Raw genomic sequence first — 18,672 nt, forward strand, 5'->3', positions numbered from 1 at the left:
ATCGAAACAGGTTTGTTTGCTGGCAAAATACTTGTCTATTATGGAGAAAAGCCAAGATGACATGTACACTTAATGAACTGCCTGTTTCGGAGTGTGACATTTAAACATAATTTGTCCAAAACACTTTACAGGCAATATTTGTCTAATGCTGTTTCTATTTGAAGTCAGGGAATTAATTAAAAGTGCCTAATATGTTTCAAAGGAAAGATAAAATTTTTCTATTGCATTCATTATTTTGGCAAATAACCAAATTATCCTATTAAATGGCTGCCTTTTGAAAGGTTGTTGATTCCTGCAGACAATCTTAACGCAAGTGCTAAATGAAGACTGAATGTAAAACTGCAGTTACTTCTTGCAAAATTTATGTAGGCAAGCGTCCTGGGTGTGTGAGAAACACAGTCGTGATAAAACAAGTTTAGCCTTCACGTTGTGGGTCTTTCATGTAACTTTAATTAGGTATATGTGTGACTTAAATAACTACAGTATGACAGGTTGCTTTAGGACAGTGGGATGGATGTAAAGAAACACAATTAACTGACAGACTTCAACTTGGTCCATGGGTTGGTTCCGCGCACCTCCAAGGGTGGATTGTTATGAAAAATGTGGTTGCACAGTTCTTCCAGTGGCGGTTCAGGGTCAGTGGTAGCAAATTGAGCAGCATCTTCAATTTCCTTCCTCACCTCAACGTCGATTTCCTATAGGCGACAGTGTACTTTTGAATGTTTAAGGCACAATGGAATCAGAAAAGTCTTGTGGAACTACTTTCTACCTTGAGCTCTTCCACACTGGCCATGTTGTTACTTAGCATGCGGTCTTTCAGCAAAGAGATGGGGTCGCTCTTACTGCGCACTTCCTGGATCTCTTCACGTGTACGGTAACTGTGAAAGCAAGTTGCATGATAAAGACGGTAAATCCTACTTATATGACTTTAAACATATCATTTCAGTTATAAGGGCCGTGGCATCATCTTGTAGCTCCTAAACATATAGGAAAGTATTAATGATGCCATATGAAGAATCTATTACCTCACACCAGGATCACTCATGCTGTGACCGTGATAGCGGTACGTCTGAAGTTCCATCAAAACAGGGCCCTGGGTAAAATGTTGAGGGCAAAATTAATACATCACTAAAGAAACATCATCCCTCCTAAATTATTTATTTTGTTCAACATACTTTCCCAGCTCGGCACATATCAGCTGCGAACCGAGTTGCTTCCCGAACACACAAGATATCCATTCCATCTACCTGAAACCCAAAAGATTGCATATTAAAATTAACACATTAGATTACAAAAACATACATTCCCTACAAAACCTTGTCTTTCAAACTGTTTTTGAATCATTCTTAAGTTTCTGAGGAAATTATGTTTGATCTGTACTGCCAAAAGTAAATCTAGTTTTGATTGATAGTTTGATTTAAACCATGAATATATTTATAATATATATATTTTTTTATACTTGTGAATATAAATGAGAAAAAGGGGTACCCTGAGACCAGGGATGTAATCTCCTCTCTTGAAATAGTCCGTGCTGGCTGCTGCTCGTTCCACCGACGTGCCCATGCCATACCTGTTGTTCTCACAGATGAAAATGACAGGCAGCTTCCAAAGTGCAGCCATGTTATACGTCTCAAAAATTTGACCCTGTGGGGAAAGAAATCATTTTGAGACTGGGGGTGAAGGGGGGTATTGAAGGTAAACTTACCTGATTGGCAGCACCATCACCATAAAGACAAACACATAATTGTTTATTGCCAAGATAGTTACAGGCCAGAGCTACGCCAGCACCCAATGGAACCTGAGAGATGTCAAGACACAAATACAACCCTCTAAATTATGTTTTTCAAACATAATAGGGATCATAATTTAATTTTTCTGTATCTCATCAGTCACAGTATTTTCACACCATTAATTTAGTGATCTACCTGAGCTCCAACAATGCCATTTCCGCCATAGAAATGTTTAACGTACATGTGCATGGAACCACCTTTTCCCTTTGCAATACCACCTCTTCGACCTGAAAAAAAAATCCAAACACATTAAAATAGGACCATCTCAATGCTAAAAATTATACTTAGTAACTGTGGAATTTACCAGTAAGCTCAGCCATGATCTGCTTGACAGTACCTCCCCTGGTTAGAGTGTAGCCATGGGCGCGGTAGGCTGTGATCAGGTGGTCGGACAAATTAATGGCTGCCTCGATTCCAACAGCACAGGCTTCCTGCAAAGTGAAACACAGAGCTTAAGCTTCCAAACGGGTCAAGTCAAAAACACATAGAAATTTAGAGGCACGTTTACCTGCCCGTCATACAAGTGACAGAAGCCCCTGATGATCTTTTGCTTGTACAGCTGATCAGCCTTTAGCTCCATTCGCCTCATCGTTTGCATGGTACGATAATACTGCAGACCCTCGTCGCGCGTCATCACCACCTGGGTGGCTGGACCCTCTTCCAGTTTGTGGATGTCGCATTTCTAAAGCAAAACATCTCCATTATAATCTCAAATGGCTCCGTGAGATTTGAAACTTACCTTTATTTCGAAAGTAGCCTCAGTTGTGAAATCGCTGTATGTCCTTGCTGACACAACAACTGCAGCACCCTGGACACAGACAGTGATCAGCTTTCATGAAAGTAAAGATATTGTATGAATACCAGACGCAGCGTAACAATAACATTAGATCAAGCAATACTATCAGTAGTTCTCAATTTGTGTGGAAAAAGGGACTGTCAAGCGACCATCTTTTTGATTAACATTACATTTTGCTAATCAAAACAATCCAGACTCCCCGTTCAGACAGTACAGAGCTACCATTCGGCCTTACAAGGTCAGCAGATACTCGACTGTTTTGGGTATTAAAACCTTTATGTGCGAGGATCAACAGCAGGTTTTTGCATGTAAACTTAGTAATAGAATAACTCTCAATTTATAGCAGATAACTTACATGTTTTTGAGCACAAGTCCTCAGTACATTAGATAAAACTGACAGCATCTTTCCTGAGCTAATCTGCTACCGCCCCACTTCACTACGTCCTTCTGGTACAGCTTCCGGCTTTGCTATTTTTTTTCTTCTACACTTCTATGTGCTAACGTAAAAAAGTCTACTGCCACCACTTCCCTGGTGGTGTGTTTTTATTTACACATTTATTTTACAGTGGTGGATTAGAATCATTCAGTGAAAAAACATTTTATTTTTGGATTTAGAATTATTGAGTAGGTTGTTTGTCAGGAACGTTACATAAGATATATAAGATTTTGTTCAATTACAAATTTCTGTAGACCGCGTCAGCCTCACAGCTCTGGGGTCTTGGGTTCAAATCCAGGTGATGCCTCCCATGGGCCTGTGTGGGGTTTCTCTGGGTACTCCAGTTTCCTCCCACATTCCAAAGACATCCATAGTAGGCTGATTGGACATTCTAAATTGCTCCTAGGTATGAGTGTTAGCGTGAATTGTTGTGTGTCTCCTTGTGCCCTGTGATTGGCTGGTCACCAGTTCAGGTTGTCCCCGGCCTCCTGCCCTAAGTCAAGTGGGATATGCTCCAGCACCCCCCGCAGCCGTAATGGGGATAAAGCGGTTCAGAAAATGAGATGAGATGAGATATTTCTGTAGATGCTCTCCAAGGGACACTCCCCCTATGGTCAATGGCGAAGTGCGTCATTCTGCCAGTGCATGTTTCTGCTGTCTCCACTGATTTGTAAATATCCCCCCAGTATCTCTCCAATCCAATATCGGAGCATGACTCTTTTTTCCTCGGCTTTGAAGTGACCTTCATCGGAACTATTTACATGCTGAGGTGGTTTCATCCTCAGGAGGTTCGCTGATGAAAGCGGACACCAGAGCTGCATAAAGACGTCACTGCATCTTATTTTCAACCTTCTTTTCCTTTCTCTTCCTCCACCATGGCCAACATTTTAACATCATCCGACACAGTGGCAGCAGGTAAATATTTGTAACATATGAATTCCTTAATGTGATGTTTCCACGGGGTTTGATTGCATCGTCATTGTGTTGGATGCAAACAATACATGCGCGCATCATGATGCGTACCGGGGATTTATTTTCTTGGAAACATTTGCAATTTATTCCGAGAAAAAAATTGAAACCGTCGTCCTTGCGATTCCTGTAATTTGTTTTAATTTTTCTTAGTGAATAGGTAGGCTTGTTGGATATTTAAAGGCAAAACGTAGATTTGCGTTGTTTTTATAATGACGTCACTCAGTCGTCGAAGAGCTTTGAAGGGTGTTGAGTGCATCGACATGGTTCAGCGCAGCAACCCCATCGAGGGATTAGATTATCTTCCTCCCACGCCAACGATGATGAGGGTGATGCTAAAAGTTTAACTCAATGTTAAACACACTGAAAAAGAGAAGCATCAGCAGGTCAGTTATCACATGTAAATGCCTACTCTAGTGACCCAAAACAACTCCATTCTGATGTCACTCCTCATTGGAGTCAGATTGGCTAGAATCTCTTAGGGCTGGGCAATATGACAAAAAATGTTTTCACAATAAAAAAAAATATCAGTCGATATCGATAATTATCATGATAGCTACTATCTATCTACATTTCCACCCACAATGGTCAAGGAAGCTGCACATTGCAACAAGTTTGACATTATCATGAATCACATTTGATTTTTGCACGACAGTGGACAAGATGGCACCTCCGACTGTCCCTCCACATCCTGAGAAGAAGAGTGGAATAAACCATTATGGTTCCCCAGCCAGAACTAAAAAAACAAGTGAGTAATCATAATAAACACTGCAGTTGCTGTTGAAACCAAATTCAATGTGGCACCTCTCATCTTTCCATCCTCACGGTTTCTATCACCAGCTAACACTGACAAGAAGCCTGTCTTAAATGGATATACACCACCATCACACTTGATTGCCAACATAAGCACCAACCATGCCAACAAACCAAGTAAATTTCACTCTTAAATCTGACGTTTTAGTTGTGTGTAAATAACAAGTTTTGCCTGTTTTTTTTATCAGCTGTGGAGGGTTTCATGAAGACTGATGACAGAATGCGTTTAGCCAAAGAGAGACGGGAAGAGAGAGACAGAAGCCTTGGTAAGGGTGTACCCATTTTCACTCACAGTGTCTATATTTTTCACTTTGAAATGGCTTTAGGCTTTCTAGTCTGACATTTACCCCCCGCTGACTAATTGCTCTGCCAGTCGAACATTTTAACTGACCTTTTTTTCTGGCTTGCTGAAAGGATGAGCTGTGTCAGAGCAATGAATGTGACCTGCACAAATAAAGTAGTCCACAGAAATGGGTCTTTTTACAGATTATTCTCATGACAGTTCACACTCTCGCAGTCAGGGTATGAACATTAGTAACATTAATACAGCAAATCTTGTGTGATGCAGATTAACTACGAAGCATGTGTTGCATTAAAAAGACAGTGTGAATTTGCTGGAAAACGTCATATTTTAAGGGTTAAACCTTAAATATATATCCCAAACCGTCTGCCCATTGTACTCTATCACAACATAACTTAAATATCGTTTAGATTTCTAACAAATTCACTGAAATGCCCAAACCAATTCTGTTTATGCTGTTGATTTTCTGGGTTGGTGATACACCTTTTAATATTTATGGCAAATATAGCGATGGTTGAGAACTTTATACACCTAACTTTATCTCAAATTTTGAACTGTACCTTACTTTGGAAACAGTACTACTTGGTAGCAGCTTTAAGCAGAAACTACAATTACTCTACTAATTTGGGAAACCATTAAATACTGATTTTTCTTTCATCAATAACTTATAAACAACTTATTTTTTTTCCAGCGGCAAGAGAGCAGGTTATCAGAGAGAAGGAGCGGCGATCTCAGCTACAGTATGAACGTACAGTGGAGGAACGCTGGAAGCGATTGGAGGAGCAGAGGCACAGGGAGGATCAGCGTCGAGCGGCAGTGGAGGAAAAGCGAAGAATGCAGCTTGAGGAAGAGAAGGTCAACAATCTCGATCATTTTTATTACAAAAAAAGCACAAAAAATACCATTATTATCATAAGATTTCTAAATAGTCCCACAATCAAATTCCCAATTGAGATGAAAAGGTGAAAGAATGGAGTAAAACATTGAAAAAAATAATTTTAATGCTTTTAGGAGCGTCTGGAAGCCCTGATGAGACGTTCTCTGGAACGCAGCATAAACCTGGAGAACAGACACAAACGCATGAACAGAGCCTATCCTGTTGGAGCAGGTGAGAATTTAATAGCCATCAAAAGTTATACAGCAACAGATTATGCTGTTTTAAATGTGTAGGCCACACACATAATCTAATACGAAAGAGCACAGATCCCAACATTAAAAAAAAAACATTCAAGCAAATTTATAATAATGATAAAGCTAACACATCTCTTGCATTGTATCTCTTTAGATGATATTAAAAGATGCCCAGAAATTGAAGAAAGCATTGTCATATTTCTAGCAAAGTTTTTCTTCTTTCCCTGATAATTTCAGATGCAATGGCATGTGAAAGAAAAAAATGCATGAGCAGATTTAAGTCTTTTTTGTTGCTTTTTAAATCCCTGAGAGGCAGGAAGGTATGACTTAACTGCACTGGCATTGGTGTAGCACCAGGCTAAGCAATAGCCACCATAGTGTTAACTTTAAAGCATGACATGTTTTGGGAATTGACTTTATAGAGTCACATTTGGGTCTAGAATCTCAATTGAATGAAATGTTGTTAATGCTGTGTTCTGCTCCACCTACTGACTTTAGGTGATACTGAGAATGCATCTTACTCCACTGCAATCACCCTTTCCCATGGCCTTGCCTCCCCTCTTCCTGCTGTCAGCGAATCTGGTAATGTTCAGCTACCCTTATCCCTTTCCACTCCCAAATGGCTACTACCCCCACGCCGCAGTTATTGCTTTAAACCTGCATTTGTTTGCCTCTGAGTGGGATTCGAATGCACCATGAACAAAGGCAACCTATCGTTATGCCTGTATGTTGTGGTTTTCTTTAGGAATAAGATCTGTTTAAGTAGTTAAATTTAATCTTAGAATCTTATAGTAAGTGGCTTATCTTTGTATTGTACTATATTCACTGGTCACACACAACATTAGGCAAAATGATTCAATTCAATAGAGCAGTTTAGAAATATTTTTTCGAGAAAATTGCTCTTTAAAAATCGTCCTGATTTGTTGTGATTTCCATTAATCAACTAAATTATTTATGAACAGCTTTGGTTTGTATTTTGGAGATTTGCCCATGATACTTTTCTTTTAGAGATTATACTTACACACAATAGGTAACAGATGGAATAGGGACAGTAAGAAAACCTCCTTGAGGTTTGATTGTTGTACTGTATCTGTTAAGAACGAAGTGGCAGCATGCGTTTCCACCCCCATGTTCTACTAACAGTTTTGAATTAATGTGCTTAAAGTACACTAAAACCGGGCCTTGATACATCCGTCATCAGACTCATCCTAAATCAGAAGAATCTGTTTAAATTAACATGGATGCCTAACCATGCAAATTTGTGGCACAATATCAAAATACCATATTTTCCATATGCTCTAATATAATTTGATAAGCATCCCATTTATTGTCACGCAGCGCCCTGCAGCCCTCGTAGGTCACCTTTGTGCAGTTCCCGGAGCCCAGCTGAACCCTACAGAAGCGGACTTCTGGAAGGCTCTCATTCCACTCCCAACACTCCCAAGGTCAGGCAAGCCAAAAGCTGCCATCCACTTCCTTATCCTTTGATAACACATAGATTAAATGCGGATTCTTTGCTGCTCCCAGAAAGAGCGCCTACATAGAGAAAAGAGAACTTCGTCCCCAGGTGGTGCCTTCACAAAGAAAAGATCGGATTCTCCTGCGAATGTCACCAAACAGAAGACTACCTCCAAGTGATTCTATAATAAGTACTAATTGATGCTAAATGTTTGCGGAAAACTCATTTTTTATTCTGTGATTTGGATAAATGTATCACTATAGGATGTCGTCTAAGACACGAACGCAGTCTCCCAATGACACCCACGATTCTCACGGCCCTGCTACCAAACCCTGGCTTTACAGTGATAAGAAAGGACACTGTAAGGGTGAAGTTATGGGAAAAGTAAATGCCTACAACACAGTGGACACATTTAAAGTCAGTGCATCAGAAATCCTTAAAGGTGATGCACCTGATAAAAAGGATGTTACTTACAATGAAGGAAAGAAAAGAGGTAGGCATCTGGTAACGCTGTTAACTAACCCAATATTTGCTCTTTAAGCCTTTACGCATGTGTTCAACAGAGCCATCACCGTGCTTGCCCTCGGGGAAAGTATCCGCCGGAATTACCAACGCAGAAGAGGCGAGTAAGCTGCTGGCAGAGCGGAGACGTCTGGCTCGAGTGCAGAAAGAACTGGAGGAGAAAAAACGGGACGAGGCAAGGTGAAATCATTGTTTGATTAAAGCCTGTGTCATTGACTTGTAAATGAAGTGCATGAGGTTCCCTACCGTCAGGTACAAGGAAGAATCACTGAGCAGATATACACAAGAGCAACGGCAGCGTGAAATGAAAGGTTCTGGAAAAAGTGTCACAGATTTGGACAAGGCAATACAACAAGAACATAAGCATCAACATGACCTGCAGGAGAAGCAGGTAAGATTTTAGATACTTACTTGGTATTTTAATATTCATACATATTTATATGACTATTTGATATCTAATATATTAAAGAATTTCTTGTAGGTACGTTTAAAGTATTTTAAAAAAATGTAAATCCTCTAAGATCCTTGTATATTATGTCAAATTCTTTTAAAACGGAGGAAAAATAATTTTCCAAAGACCTGAAGCTAGTCTGGTTATTTACAACTAAAAACTACATGAATTCAATGACAAAAACCAAATCATCAACAGGCCTATTTTTTTACGAGTTAGTTCTATCCTTTCTTCTACTCTATATCTTTAGAGGGAAAAGGTTATAAGCCTAGCACATGAAGATATGCAGCGTCAGCGTCAAGATCGCGACCATCAGACACAACAAGAAGAAGAGGAGAGGCAGCTGAGGAAGAAGGTCATTACAAAAAAAACCCTTTCTTTCTGCCATGTAGAACTTGAAACACATACTCACCTGTTGACGTAATTTTGCAGAGAATTGAGGAAATCATGAAGAGAACCAGGAAAGGCGAAACTGATGTGAAGGTACTGTAAGAGAGTTCCCTTCATACAGACGCCTTTCTGCCTTCAAACAACCGAGACGTGACAATGTTATTTTTCTTACTTTCTTTTTCATCTTTATTTAAACAATTTGTTGATTGTCTATTAATTAAATTCTATGGCGATACTTTGGTTTTGCGTCCCATTTGTCACAAATGATGATTTCTATCGTCATTTTTTTCTACATTCACCCTGAAGGAGACCAGGTCACCATCAGGTTAGTAGTAGTACTTTTGTCTGCTAACCTTGCTTATTTACCCTTTTTTTTATATTCCTTGCAGCTGCGTGCATGGCAGCTATTTATTTCTCTGAGCTGGCACATTAAAAAAAAAAAGCTGTCAAGGAGGTTTTGCTTCCCGCTTGTTTTTATTTTAATTTTTTTTTTTGTAAATGCAAAAACTGAAAAAGGTTTATTAATACTCCGAAAACTGGTGGGGTGGTGCATGGGCTTAGAAAAATATCGCAAAACGTATTTGTTTTTACATTTTATTTGTAAGTGAATGATGCATGAACATTTAAAAAAAAAAACTAATGCATCAAGTGCATATAAAGCTTGGAAATTAGTGATAAAGCATTTTGTCAATATTTTTAATTTCCCTTAGTATTTGTCAAATATATGTTTTCGCTGAAAACCTGGAGTTGGCTTACATAGTTGACATAATTAACTAAGACTATATGGGACATACTTATACATACTAAAGAAACAACTACACACTTGCTTTGGAAACTCAAGTAAATCAAAGTAGCATACGGCACCATTCTCACATGACCAAAATCTAACCAACTTGTTTTCATATTTGGGGAAAGACGTAATGCCGTTTCTTGAAGTGGACAGTGCACACTAATAGTAAAGGATGCAAAATTTGGCACGTGCCATTATTTCAACACCAAATATGAGTTTAGTCTCCAGTCCGATGCAAATGTTAGGCACTGGATCATTCAAATGACATGCAGCCTACTATGCCATTTGTTATTTTCCACAGGGGATGTAAAGATTCTTGAAAGTAAAGCTCAGGAAGATGTTAAAGGGTGTAAAGAGCAAATTGAAAAGCAGGGCGACAGGGGCAGTGAGAAAGAACCAGCAAGGGAAATGCAAGTCAACAACTACATGCAAGCAAGTGTCACTTTCAAAGATATGGACCTGTACAAAGAACCAAACATCATTGAAAGTAGGGTTAATCAAAATGACCATCATGAAGCAGTCATACCAGGTAGTGTACCCATGAAAGGTGAGGTGATGGCCGAGGAAAGCAAACAAAAAACAACATCCTCGGCAGAGGGAATCGATAGACTTGATTCACAGCTACCTTTGGGACTGCCTCCACCACCTGCTATCCACCTGCAGCCGCTGGAGGTGAAGCATCCTTATGATGGGGTGCAGTCTATGGACGTCAGGTGAGTCCCACCGACCTTCTTGATAATCTCAATCAAAAATCATCTTTTTTTGTTGCTATTATTTCAGCCCAGCTTCAAAGGAGGAATTGATATCCATACCTGAATTTTCACCTGTAAATGAAATCCAGCAATGTGCTATCGGCAACAACCGAGCTCTCGAAGACCTGATGGACTTGACGGGAAGTGTGACGTGCTTCAAAAGGACCACTGAAGGCAACATCGGTGATTTGAACAAAAACTTGATCGAGGGGGTTGTCAGTCCCATGGCAGATCGCAAGACCATCGAGGTGTCATCTCCCTCCAATAAGCTTAATGTCCGTTAGTCATTAGAACGTTAGTGAATCTATTTTCGCCCTCATCTATGCATCAGAATGATATTCCCCATCAATACAGTTATGGGAAAAGAGCCATATAATCTGATAGCTATTAAACTGCAACTTGCAATATTACATTTCTCTTATTCTCTTTTTCCGGAAGCGATAATGCAGATAGAAAATGAAAATGGGATTATAATTTCTCAACATTTTCTTGAATTAAATTGAATAGAATTATCATTTATTTGTCTTTTTGTTATGTAGTGTGATGCTGGAAATGTTGAAGTTTTTGGCAAACTAAAAAGAAAATGTGGCTTTGGTTTTCAAGTAAAATAGTTGAGTTAGTATTGACTTAAAATAGGAAATTTCCAATGTCGCCTATAAATCAATAATTGCACTTAAGAAAGCAATGCTCAAATGCACCAAGCGTTTTTTTCATGATTGACCTTAAAATGCTTGCATACACCCTTTCAGTTTTTGTGCCTAAATGTACGTAGATCCAGTATAGAGATGCCTTAGAGATACAGAACTACTGTGTGACACCGATTAGATTAGATTAATAAACTAAATATGAAATTGGTAATTCATTATCAGCACAAAAGAATAGACTCGCACAAATTCTAGCTCATGTAGAAAGAAGTACATCAACTCTCATTTCAAAACAAGTGACGTTGCCTTTGTCACAAACGATTTGTGCATGATTATCGAGATAAATATGATCAAAAACAATAAACTGTTGACTGTTGAATATTGTTTTTTATTGCTTGTTTTCAGTCCTCAAGGCTTCCAACCTGGGTTCTGCTCTTCCTGTGTAGAATTTGTACACCAAACATGCATAGGTTTCCTGCATGCAAGCCAACACCAATTTATGCCCACATCCCCCACACATGTATTGTGGGTTAAATGTTATAGTGGGCCAAGTCTAGTGTTATGGTATAAGATCATTAAGAATTCCACATTTTTGTTAGGAGTGATTGGGAGTGCATTCCTCTTACACAAAGTGCACGCAAATTGTGTGCTGTACTGTATTGCAATAACAGGAAACACCTTATGACTAAACTTTTCTCTAGACAGATTTAATGAACACATATAATACAGACAGGTAGAACAGGTCATACTGCAGTTTAACCAAGCATTTTGATTTCTCACGGGCCAAAACTTCACTAGTTTCTTTTTAAATTCAGTATTGTTTTTGCATGCTCTCCCTGGACCTGTGTGGGTTTTCTCCGGGTACTCTGGTTTCCTTCCACATTCCAAAAATATGCATGATAGACAGACTGGATTAAATTTCCCCTTAGGTATGAGTGTGAATGGCTGCCCGTCTCCTCGTGCCCTGGGATTGGCTGACCTGGAGTCAGCTGTGGTAGGCTCCAGCACCCCCCTCGACCTGAGTGAGGTTAAAGCGGGTCAGAATGAACTATTAACTCTAGTTGACAGACATCACGTTGTAGAACAGAGTGAGTACTTCAGGCCACCAATGTGCAACGCATAATCTAACCAATATCAGTAATCGTTTGTTCATTAGAGCTAAAATAAAAAGTTTTCAATCAGAATTCTATAGTAAAAAAATGCACAAATCCCAAAGCCAATTCTCTTGCCCTATTGGTGTCTTTTTCTTGAATCTAGTAGACCAATCACGTCTTTATTCTATAGGAATTTATCACATCAACGAACGTCATTGGCTCAGAAGAAGTCACATGACCCCACAGGCCCGGTCAGTTATATCTTCGTCATAGCTCAGGCGGCGAGCCCATTCCCCTTTTGACACTTTCACATTTGACGACAGAAGAGAACATCTGAACCGGCAATACATCTTCAACCATAATAATTTGGTGAGCATATATATATATTACGTATGATGTTCGTACTGAAGTACTACTAGAAGCGACCTCTCCGTGTAGCTGGCCACGCGTCGACATCCTAGCAGACATGGTTGCCATTTTGTAGCAAGTACGGTTATCTTAGCATTGAAGTAAAATTTCTCTACGCACGAATCTGCTTTGCAGTTTCTTGTTAAAACGATCTGATATTCTAAATTGTAATATATGCGCCCCGGTAATGGTATATGTCAGATTTGTGACAAAAAATAAATAAATACAAAGCAAATTGGTATTATTAGAAGCTGCATGTCCTTTTAAATGTCCTGCAAATAGACCGAATAGTGGTCGAGATCAAATAACTATTATACCACTATTTTTAAATTTTGGGTTTAAATGTACATGGCGATGGCATAATCCCACAAGTAAAGAATAATGCTTTTGTACTTTTAGGCTCGTTGTTGCCTGCCCTTTCATTGCTCAATCTGTAAATATTACTGGCATATGACTTTTTGTTATCCCTCCACCAGTAAACCAACTCTATATATATTCCAAAAAAATGGTGCGACCACAGTTTGGACCTCCACGCATGAAGCCCAGGTATTTTAAATTGATTACTTGCACTGAGGCAGGCAGTGCTGTGTTGTGAGAAGAAGTGAGTTAAAATGATTTAACACCTCCCCCCTCTTTTCATACAGTAGATCGTATGGAGACAGACATGGAAGTGGGCCCAGAGAAGGTAATTACTCCCCTAACTCAAAAACAAGAAGAGACCCCCACTGCCACCCAGGAAAGCCCAGTGGTAACTGGAGGGAGTCAAGGGGGCGAGGTCGTCCCCCACCCGACAGAAAAGTTTCGCCGATGGAAACCCACAGAGAGCCACGGTTCAATAACTGGAGGGAACACAATCAGGATTCTTATCAACCATATCCTTCTAAAATTGAAGCACATCACAGCCAGAGGAGACCCCCTCCGTCCAGACCAAACCGCTCTCCTCATGCCCAGCATCAATCATCATCCCGCAGTCCTGCTCGTGGGTCCCCAGGTCATAGGGGCCCTGCTCCTCACGGTTATTCCTCCAATCACAGGTCACCCTCCCCGAGACATTTTCGGGGGCATCCTGGCGACAGGAGGCCCGGCCCCGCCCCGGCCTTTCAGGGTTCTTTCAGGGAGCCCAAAAGGCAGCAAGCTTTTCCCATCCCGGAGCAGAGGTATCGAGCCCCCCGTGGGGACATCAGTCCAAGAGAGAGAGCCTTTTTAGATGACAAGAAGCGATGGAACAACAGTGGAGCAGCATTCTTTCATCCGCACAATGGGCAACACGGGCCGTCTGGGCCTCATCGCAGCCCAAGAGAGATGCATGGAAGAGGCTCCTGTCCAGAGAGGTACAGGATGGAAGCAGCTCTTCCAGCTGGTTAAAATGATTAGAATGAAAGCTGACCCTGAACCAGACCTGGCTAAAAAAATGCCCTTTTTTTTGGCCCCCTTTAAATAATTAGTGGGCGGGTCTATAAGATCTGATGTAATTGTGCTTGCATCTGCCTTTCAGAGGATTTTCTGTAATTGGTCAATGATTTATCTTTGAAATGATGCCTCCCGCTTCCGGTTTCATTTTTGTTGTGGCTTTGAGGAGGGGCTACTTTTGTAGAAAGCTCCGCCACCCACTTAACATGGCAGGAGGATCTTTTATTGTAACGATTTCTTCTGTCTGATGGATATGCAGGTGGTCATCAGAGCAAGACTCCAGAAGGCACCGTGGTCCCATGGAGACACAGGGCAGCAGACCCCACAACATGGAGAGTGCAAAAGATGGGCCCCGTCAGCTCCCTTTCAGACCCCCGCAACCTTGGAAAGGAGACCCGCCGCCACCAGCGTCATCCTTCCACAGGAGCCCACAGGACAGACAACTGACTGGCCCCCGCAAGAGGAGATTCTCAGACGTCGGCATGTCCTCATCCAGCCCGACTCAGGATCACAGTGGCCCTAAATTCCCCAGAAGAGAGAGAATTCCGCTCCTCAGTATTCCCAGACCATTTGGTCCTAGACCTTTGTCCCTCAGAGACAAAAGTTTAATATTTAAAGGCAGACAAATGAGGTTTGGGTCTCCTGGAAGACCTAGAAATCCTCCACCCTTTAGACCCAGGCCACAGATGGGTGACATTCCGTCTCGGGGACCTCCCAGCTCAGTTCTCGCTCTAAGAAAGAAGCGTTTCCAGCCTAATCCATTTCCCCTGAATAGGCTGCAACCCAGGGAACCAAGATCTCAGCAGTCCCCCGGCAGAGATGAAGACGACGCGAGCGGCTCCCTGCGAGAGATTAATACCAGAAAAGAAAAGGTGGAGTCTCATCGCTCCTTGAATACACACAGGTACGGTATTTTCCTTCTTGCTTGATGATTTGGGAGGTTTGATCGTGAAGCCACTTGTGAGAAATGAAGAAGATGCGATGCATACAATTCTGCCGCAAAGTCCCTTTCCCCCCCCTCGCTGTCTACGTTCTGGGTTTTACCGTAAAGAGGTGGCGTCTATGCTCCCGTACCGTGAAAACGGTTTTTCCAAGTCTGCTACAAAAAGCTTCTCGGCGCTCCTGAAGATCCAAGTTTTGTCCGAAACGGTTGCCCTCGTTTTGTAAAGCGCTCCTCGGCCTCTTGAATCACACACAGATGTGGAAGAGAGAGACATGCGTCTTTTTCAAATAAAAACCACGAAAACAAGCCATGTTTAAAAGCTATTTAAAATGGCCAGCTTCAATGCTGTGGATGATGCCGAGATGACTTATAAGAAGTGAAGAAGACACTGTGGCTAAAGAATGGACGTATTGCCGAAATGTTAAATGACCTCTCTACAACAATTAAACATGAGCATAGCCAGTTCTCTGCCATACTTGCCCATCCAGACAAAAATGGGGATTGGAAGAGGAAAATAACATTTTGTCTGCAGAATGGCTTGATATTTGAAGAGTTAGACTGATGACCTATCGTCCTAGCGCCGTAGCTGCTACCGCTGATGGGAGTCCCATTATTCCACCTTCTCATCTTAACAATATGAGCAAATCTGGGCCAAATAATGCCACGCTCGCATACTTCGAATCCATCCTCTTCTTTCTACTATCGTGAAGCCAAGCTTTTCTAAAAGCCTAGGAAGGAAACGATCTCTACCAATGTCATGTACATTTGATGTCTTCCCAAGAAAGGAGAGGAATGTGCTTTCTCAGAAAAAGAAAGCCAGCATCTGCTAATGAGAGGATATGGTCTCCCAGTACCTAAAGTGAAGCTGGAAGTCGGACCGCCGCTCTCTAGACTTAAAGAACCCACCAGAACCCCACTCCTTCCTCACCGACCACTCCAAAATACGGATAGGTGGATTGAAGATTTTTTTTGACGCAATATTTTACGATAACCACCCAACCGACCGCTTTAATGATGCTTAACTGAAGAAAAAACTCGGTTTGATTGCCAGTGCGATTATAGGAGTACAGGAGCATGGACGTTCCATGGTTTTGTAAGTACCACTGTGTGACACTTACTTGGTTTTACATGCTATATTTATTTCTGCAAACCTGTGCATTTCATGACTGATTTCATGTGTTTAACAGGTCATCCATTTCTTGCACGTATCTTTATTTAACTAACCACCATTCTTCCCTCTTCAGATCGTCGCCCATCGAGAAACGCGACCTTGTCGTTGTTTCTCACTGGGCAGCCGGCCCGAGCACTTCTAAGGAGGATTCTCCTACCGAAGACCATAGTTTAAAGTCAAAAACAGGTAATACATGTTTTCTTTTAAGTCATATTGGGGGAATTGTAATGGGAGTGATGACTTTTTGTCACTGATGAAACTTCTTTTTGTCATTTCTGTTCAGACTCTTCTCTGAGCAACAGATCAGGAAGAGTTAGCTCGAGGTTGCAATCACCTGACAGAAAACGAGGATATTTGGAGAGAAGAACATTCAGGTAAATATAGGTGGTATTGAAATAAAAATATGTTGGGTGTATTACATTTTTGAGGATTTATTTTTCAGGCCGGTAAATCTAATGCCAGACAGACGACCGGTACCCATGCAAGTAAGTGAGGATGTTTCATTGAGCACTGTTCAAAATCGATGCTAATTTCAATTTCATATCTGTTGGAATATGGAAATTGATTTGTTTTCACTATTCCACAGAGGCCAAAATTTCCCGGCCCAAGGAGGTCGGCCACCGAGCTCTCTGGAAATTTTAGGCGGCCACTTATGGTATGCTAAAGTCGTAGTATGAGATCAAATCCTTTTCATTTTGCTAACCTATTATATATATTTTTTTATTAAGGAGAACCTGGTGCCTCGCCAGTTCACAAACCAGAAACCTGTGTTCCGAAAAAGTTACAGTATAATGTCCAAGTACCGTAACATGAGAGTGATGAAACAGCGTGCCCCTTACAATTGAGGAGCCCACCAACCATGCTGGTGACCACCACCTCAGGTTTGTAGGTTATTACCATCAGTAGTTTTTCCTTTTGTGAGAAGTCAATTTGAGGGAATTTTAAGAAAGTTCAGTGATACATTTTTATATTTTAGGTGCTGAAACTACAGACACTGGAAAAAGTCACTAAGAAGTTGCATCAGGAATGCATTTTGCTTATTTAACAAAACCTTGTACAGTAGAATGTTTTTTTTTCTTTTTCCTGTGTGCAACTTTTGAGTCACTTCATGATTTCAATAGTGACAAGTGAAATCAATTTTTTTTTTTTTATTGTACAATTGTACAAAATTGGGGTTTATTTCTAAAAAAAAAAAAAAACATCTTGTAAAAATGACGCTTGTTTATGTTCGCTCTTGTAAATAAATAGTCACCAAAAATTCTTTTGGTAGTTTCCCGTTCAGAATCAACCTTTTTTTATGCCATCACATTTTATCTTGACTTTTATTCACAGGGAAATTTTCAGTTTAATGCAGGATTTACTCTTTTGGATGCCAATTTCAATAGGCCTGGGTATTGAAGGCTTGAAACATAATGTTACATGATCCCATATATGGCAAAAGCATATTGCAGTGCTCATTGCAATATATTGGGCAATGCTGGACAAACATTTTTGTTGCTTTACAGCTAAAGAAAAACAAAATAATTCAATTTTTAAATGCTACTGCAATCTCCATCATTTGCAGTTGCTTGAAAATTTGTCAAAACAATGACATTGATTGTAGTTGCGTATGTCATGCCCAATTCAATGCGGTCTTAAGTATCCGTTCTCTGGATATTTTTGCAATATATTGTTTTGTATTGCAATATGCATCTTTTGTCACTTTATATATCAATGTACTGGTTATATTACCTAGCTCTCAATTTCAATCATTTTTGACATTTCAAATAAAATTCCTCAAAGCACAAAATTAGGTTTACTGTTTGATTTCAGTACTTGGAAATTTGTATTTTAAATTATTTTTGCATTATATAAATAGATAGGGTAGGGCGAAACATTCTTTCGTTTTCAGTTCAGAAAATGAATGAATGAACTTTTAACAACTAAATGAAGCATGGGTCTCTTGCCCTTCCCAAAAGCACTTGCCCTTCAATCTTTTATCGCCCTGCACTCTTGCTTAGAAATATTAGTCAGCTGGGTGGCACCCTGTGCTAAACATAGCCCCCCAATGCCAAAACACTGAGCAGGATACAATGGCTGGTGTTTAGTTACCACAGATGCCACTGTATTTCACTGGGGGAGGGTTACTGACTACGGTAAGTGTGTGTATTTGATGTGCATAGTTAATAGTAATCTTGTGGGTTTAGTGTCTACTAATGAAGGGAAGTCATTAGATCTTGTTTGTATTGAATATAAACATTAGGCATGCAGTTTATTAATATACTAATGTGAACAGGAAAAAAATCTTGTAGATTTGGTTTACCATGTTGCTACAATATTAGTCATCTTCATAGTCATGAGTATTAATCCACAACTACCAGATCTTCATTTTAATTAGAATTAAAATGTGCCTCTATTTATGA

General features: G+C 40.4%; 3 protein-coding genes across 7 annotated transcripts; 2 read left to right on the forward strand and 1 right to left on the reverse strand.

Moving 5' to 3' along the window:
* Nucleotides 1–427: 427 nt before the first annotated feature.
* Nucleotides 428–3,099, reverse strand: pdha1a (pyruvate dehydrogenase E1 subunit alpha 1a). Its single transcript, XM_077741194.1, has 11 exons — nt 2,942–3,099; nt 2,530–2,598; nt 2,299–2,472; nt 2,095–2,221; nt 1,926–2,017; nt 1,706–1,798; nt 1,489–1,644; nt 1,176–1,247; nt 1,026–1,093; nt 770–878; nt 428–695 (listed from the first exon to the last, which is right to left on the reverse strand). The coding sequence occupies exons 1-11, from the start codon at nt 2,987–2,989 to the stop codon at nt 531–533; spliced, it is 1,173 nt and encodes a 390-aa protein (XP_077597320.1). The 5' UTR covers nt 2,990–3,099; the 3' UTR covers nt 428–530.
* A 391-nt stretch (nt 3,100–3,490) lies between these two features.
* Nucleotides 3,491–11,623, forward strand: map7d2a (MAP7 domain containing 2a). Of its 5 annotated transcripts, XM_077741193.1 has the most exons (17): nt 3,491–3,937; nt 4,647–4,739; nt 4,832–4,921; nt 4,993–5,070; nt 5,797–5,960; nt 6,117–6,213; nt 6,735–6,818; nt 7,575–7,681; nt 7,764–7,870; nt 7,959–8,188; nt 8,259–8,397; nt 8,470–8,608; nt 8,919–9,023; nt 9,101–9,151; nt 9,365–9,383; nt 10,150–10,561; nt 10,629–11,623. In XM_077741193.1, the coding sequence occupies exons 1-17, from the start codon at nt 3,898–3,900 to the stop codon at nt 10,882–10,884; spliced, it is 2,211 nt and encodes a 736-aa protein (XP_077597319.1). In that variant the 5' UTR covers nt 3,491–3,897; the 3' UTR covers nt 10,885–11,623. The 5 variants fall into 5 exon arrangements, with proteins under 5 accessions (XP_077597319.1, XP_077597317.1, XP_077597316.1 ...); XM_077741189.1 differs by lacking the exon at nt 3,491–3,937 and adding an exon at nt 4,075–4,377 and having other exon boundaries at nt 10,150–10,681; XM_077741191.1 differs by lacking the exon at nt 4,832–4,921 and having other exon boundaries at nt 10,150–10,691.
* Nucleotides 11,624–12,571: 948 nt separating this feature from the next.
* Nucleotides 12,572–18,046, forward strand: LOC144212968 (uncharacterized). Its single transcript, XM_077741200.1, has 10 exons — nt 12,572–12,707; nt 13,223–13,292; nt 13,391–14,077; nt 14,416–15,060; nt 16,344–16,456; nt 16,554–16,644; nt 16,713–16,755; nt 16,857–16,925; nt 16,999–17,151; nt 17,247–18,046. The coding sequence occupies exons 2-9, from the start codon at nt 13,252–13,254 to the stop codon at nt 17,113–17,115; spliced, it is 1,806 nt and encodes a 601-aa protein (XP_077597326.1). The 5' UTR covers nt 12,572–12,707; nt 13,223–13,251; the 3' UTR covers nt 17,116–17,151; nt 17,247–18,046.
* Nucleotides 18,047–18,672: the final 626 nt, after the last annotated feature.

Source organism: Stigmatopora nigra, chromosome 19 (assembly GCF_051989575.1).
Source record: "Stigmatopora nigra isolate UIUO_SnigA chromosome 19, RoL_Snig_1.1, whole genome shotgun sequence".
Taxonomy (NCBI): Eukaryota; Metazoa; Chordata; class Actinopteri; order Syngnathiformes; family Syngnathidae; genus Stigmatopora; species Stigmatopora nigra.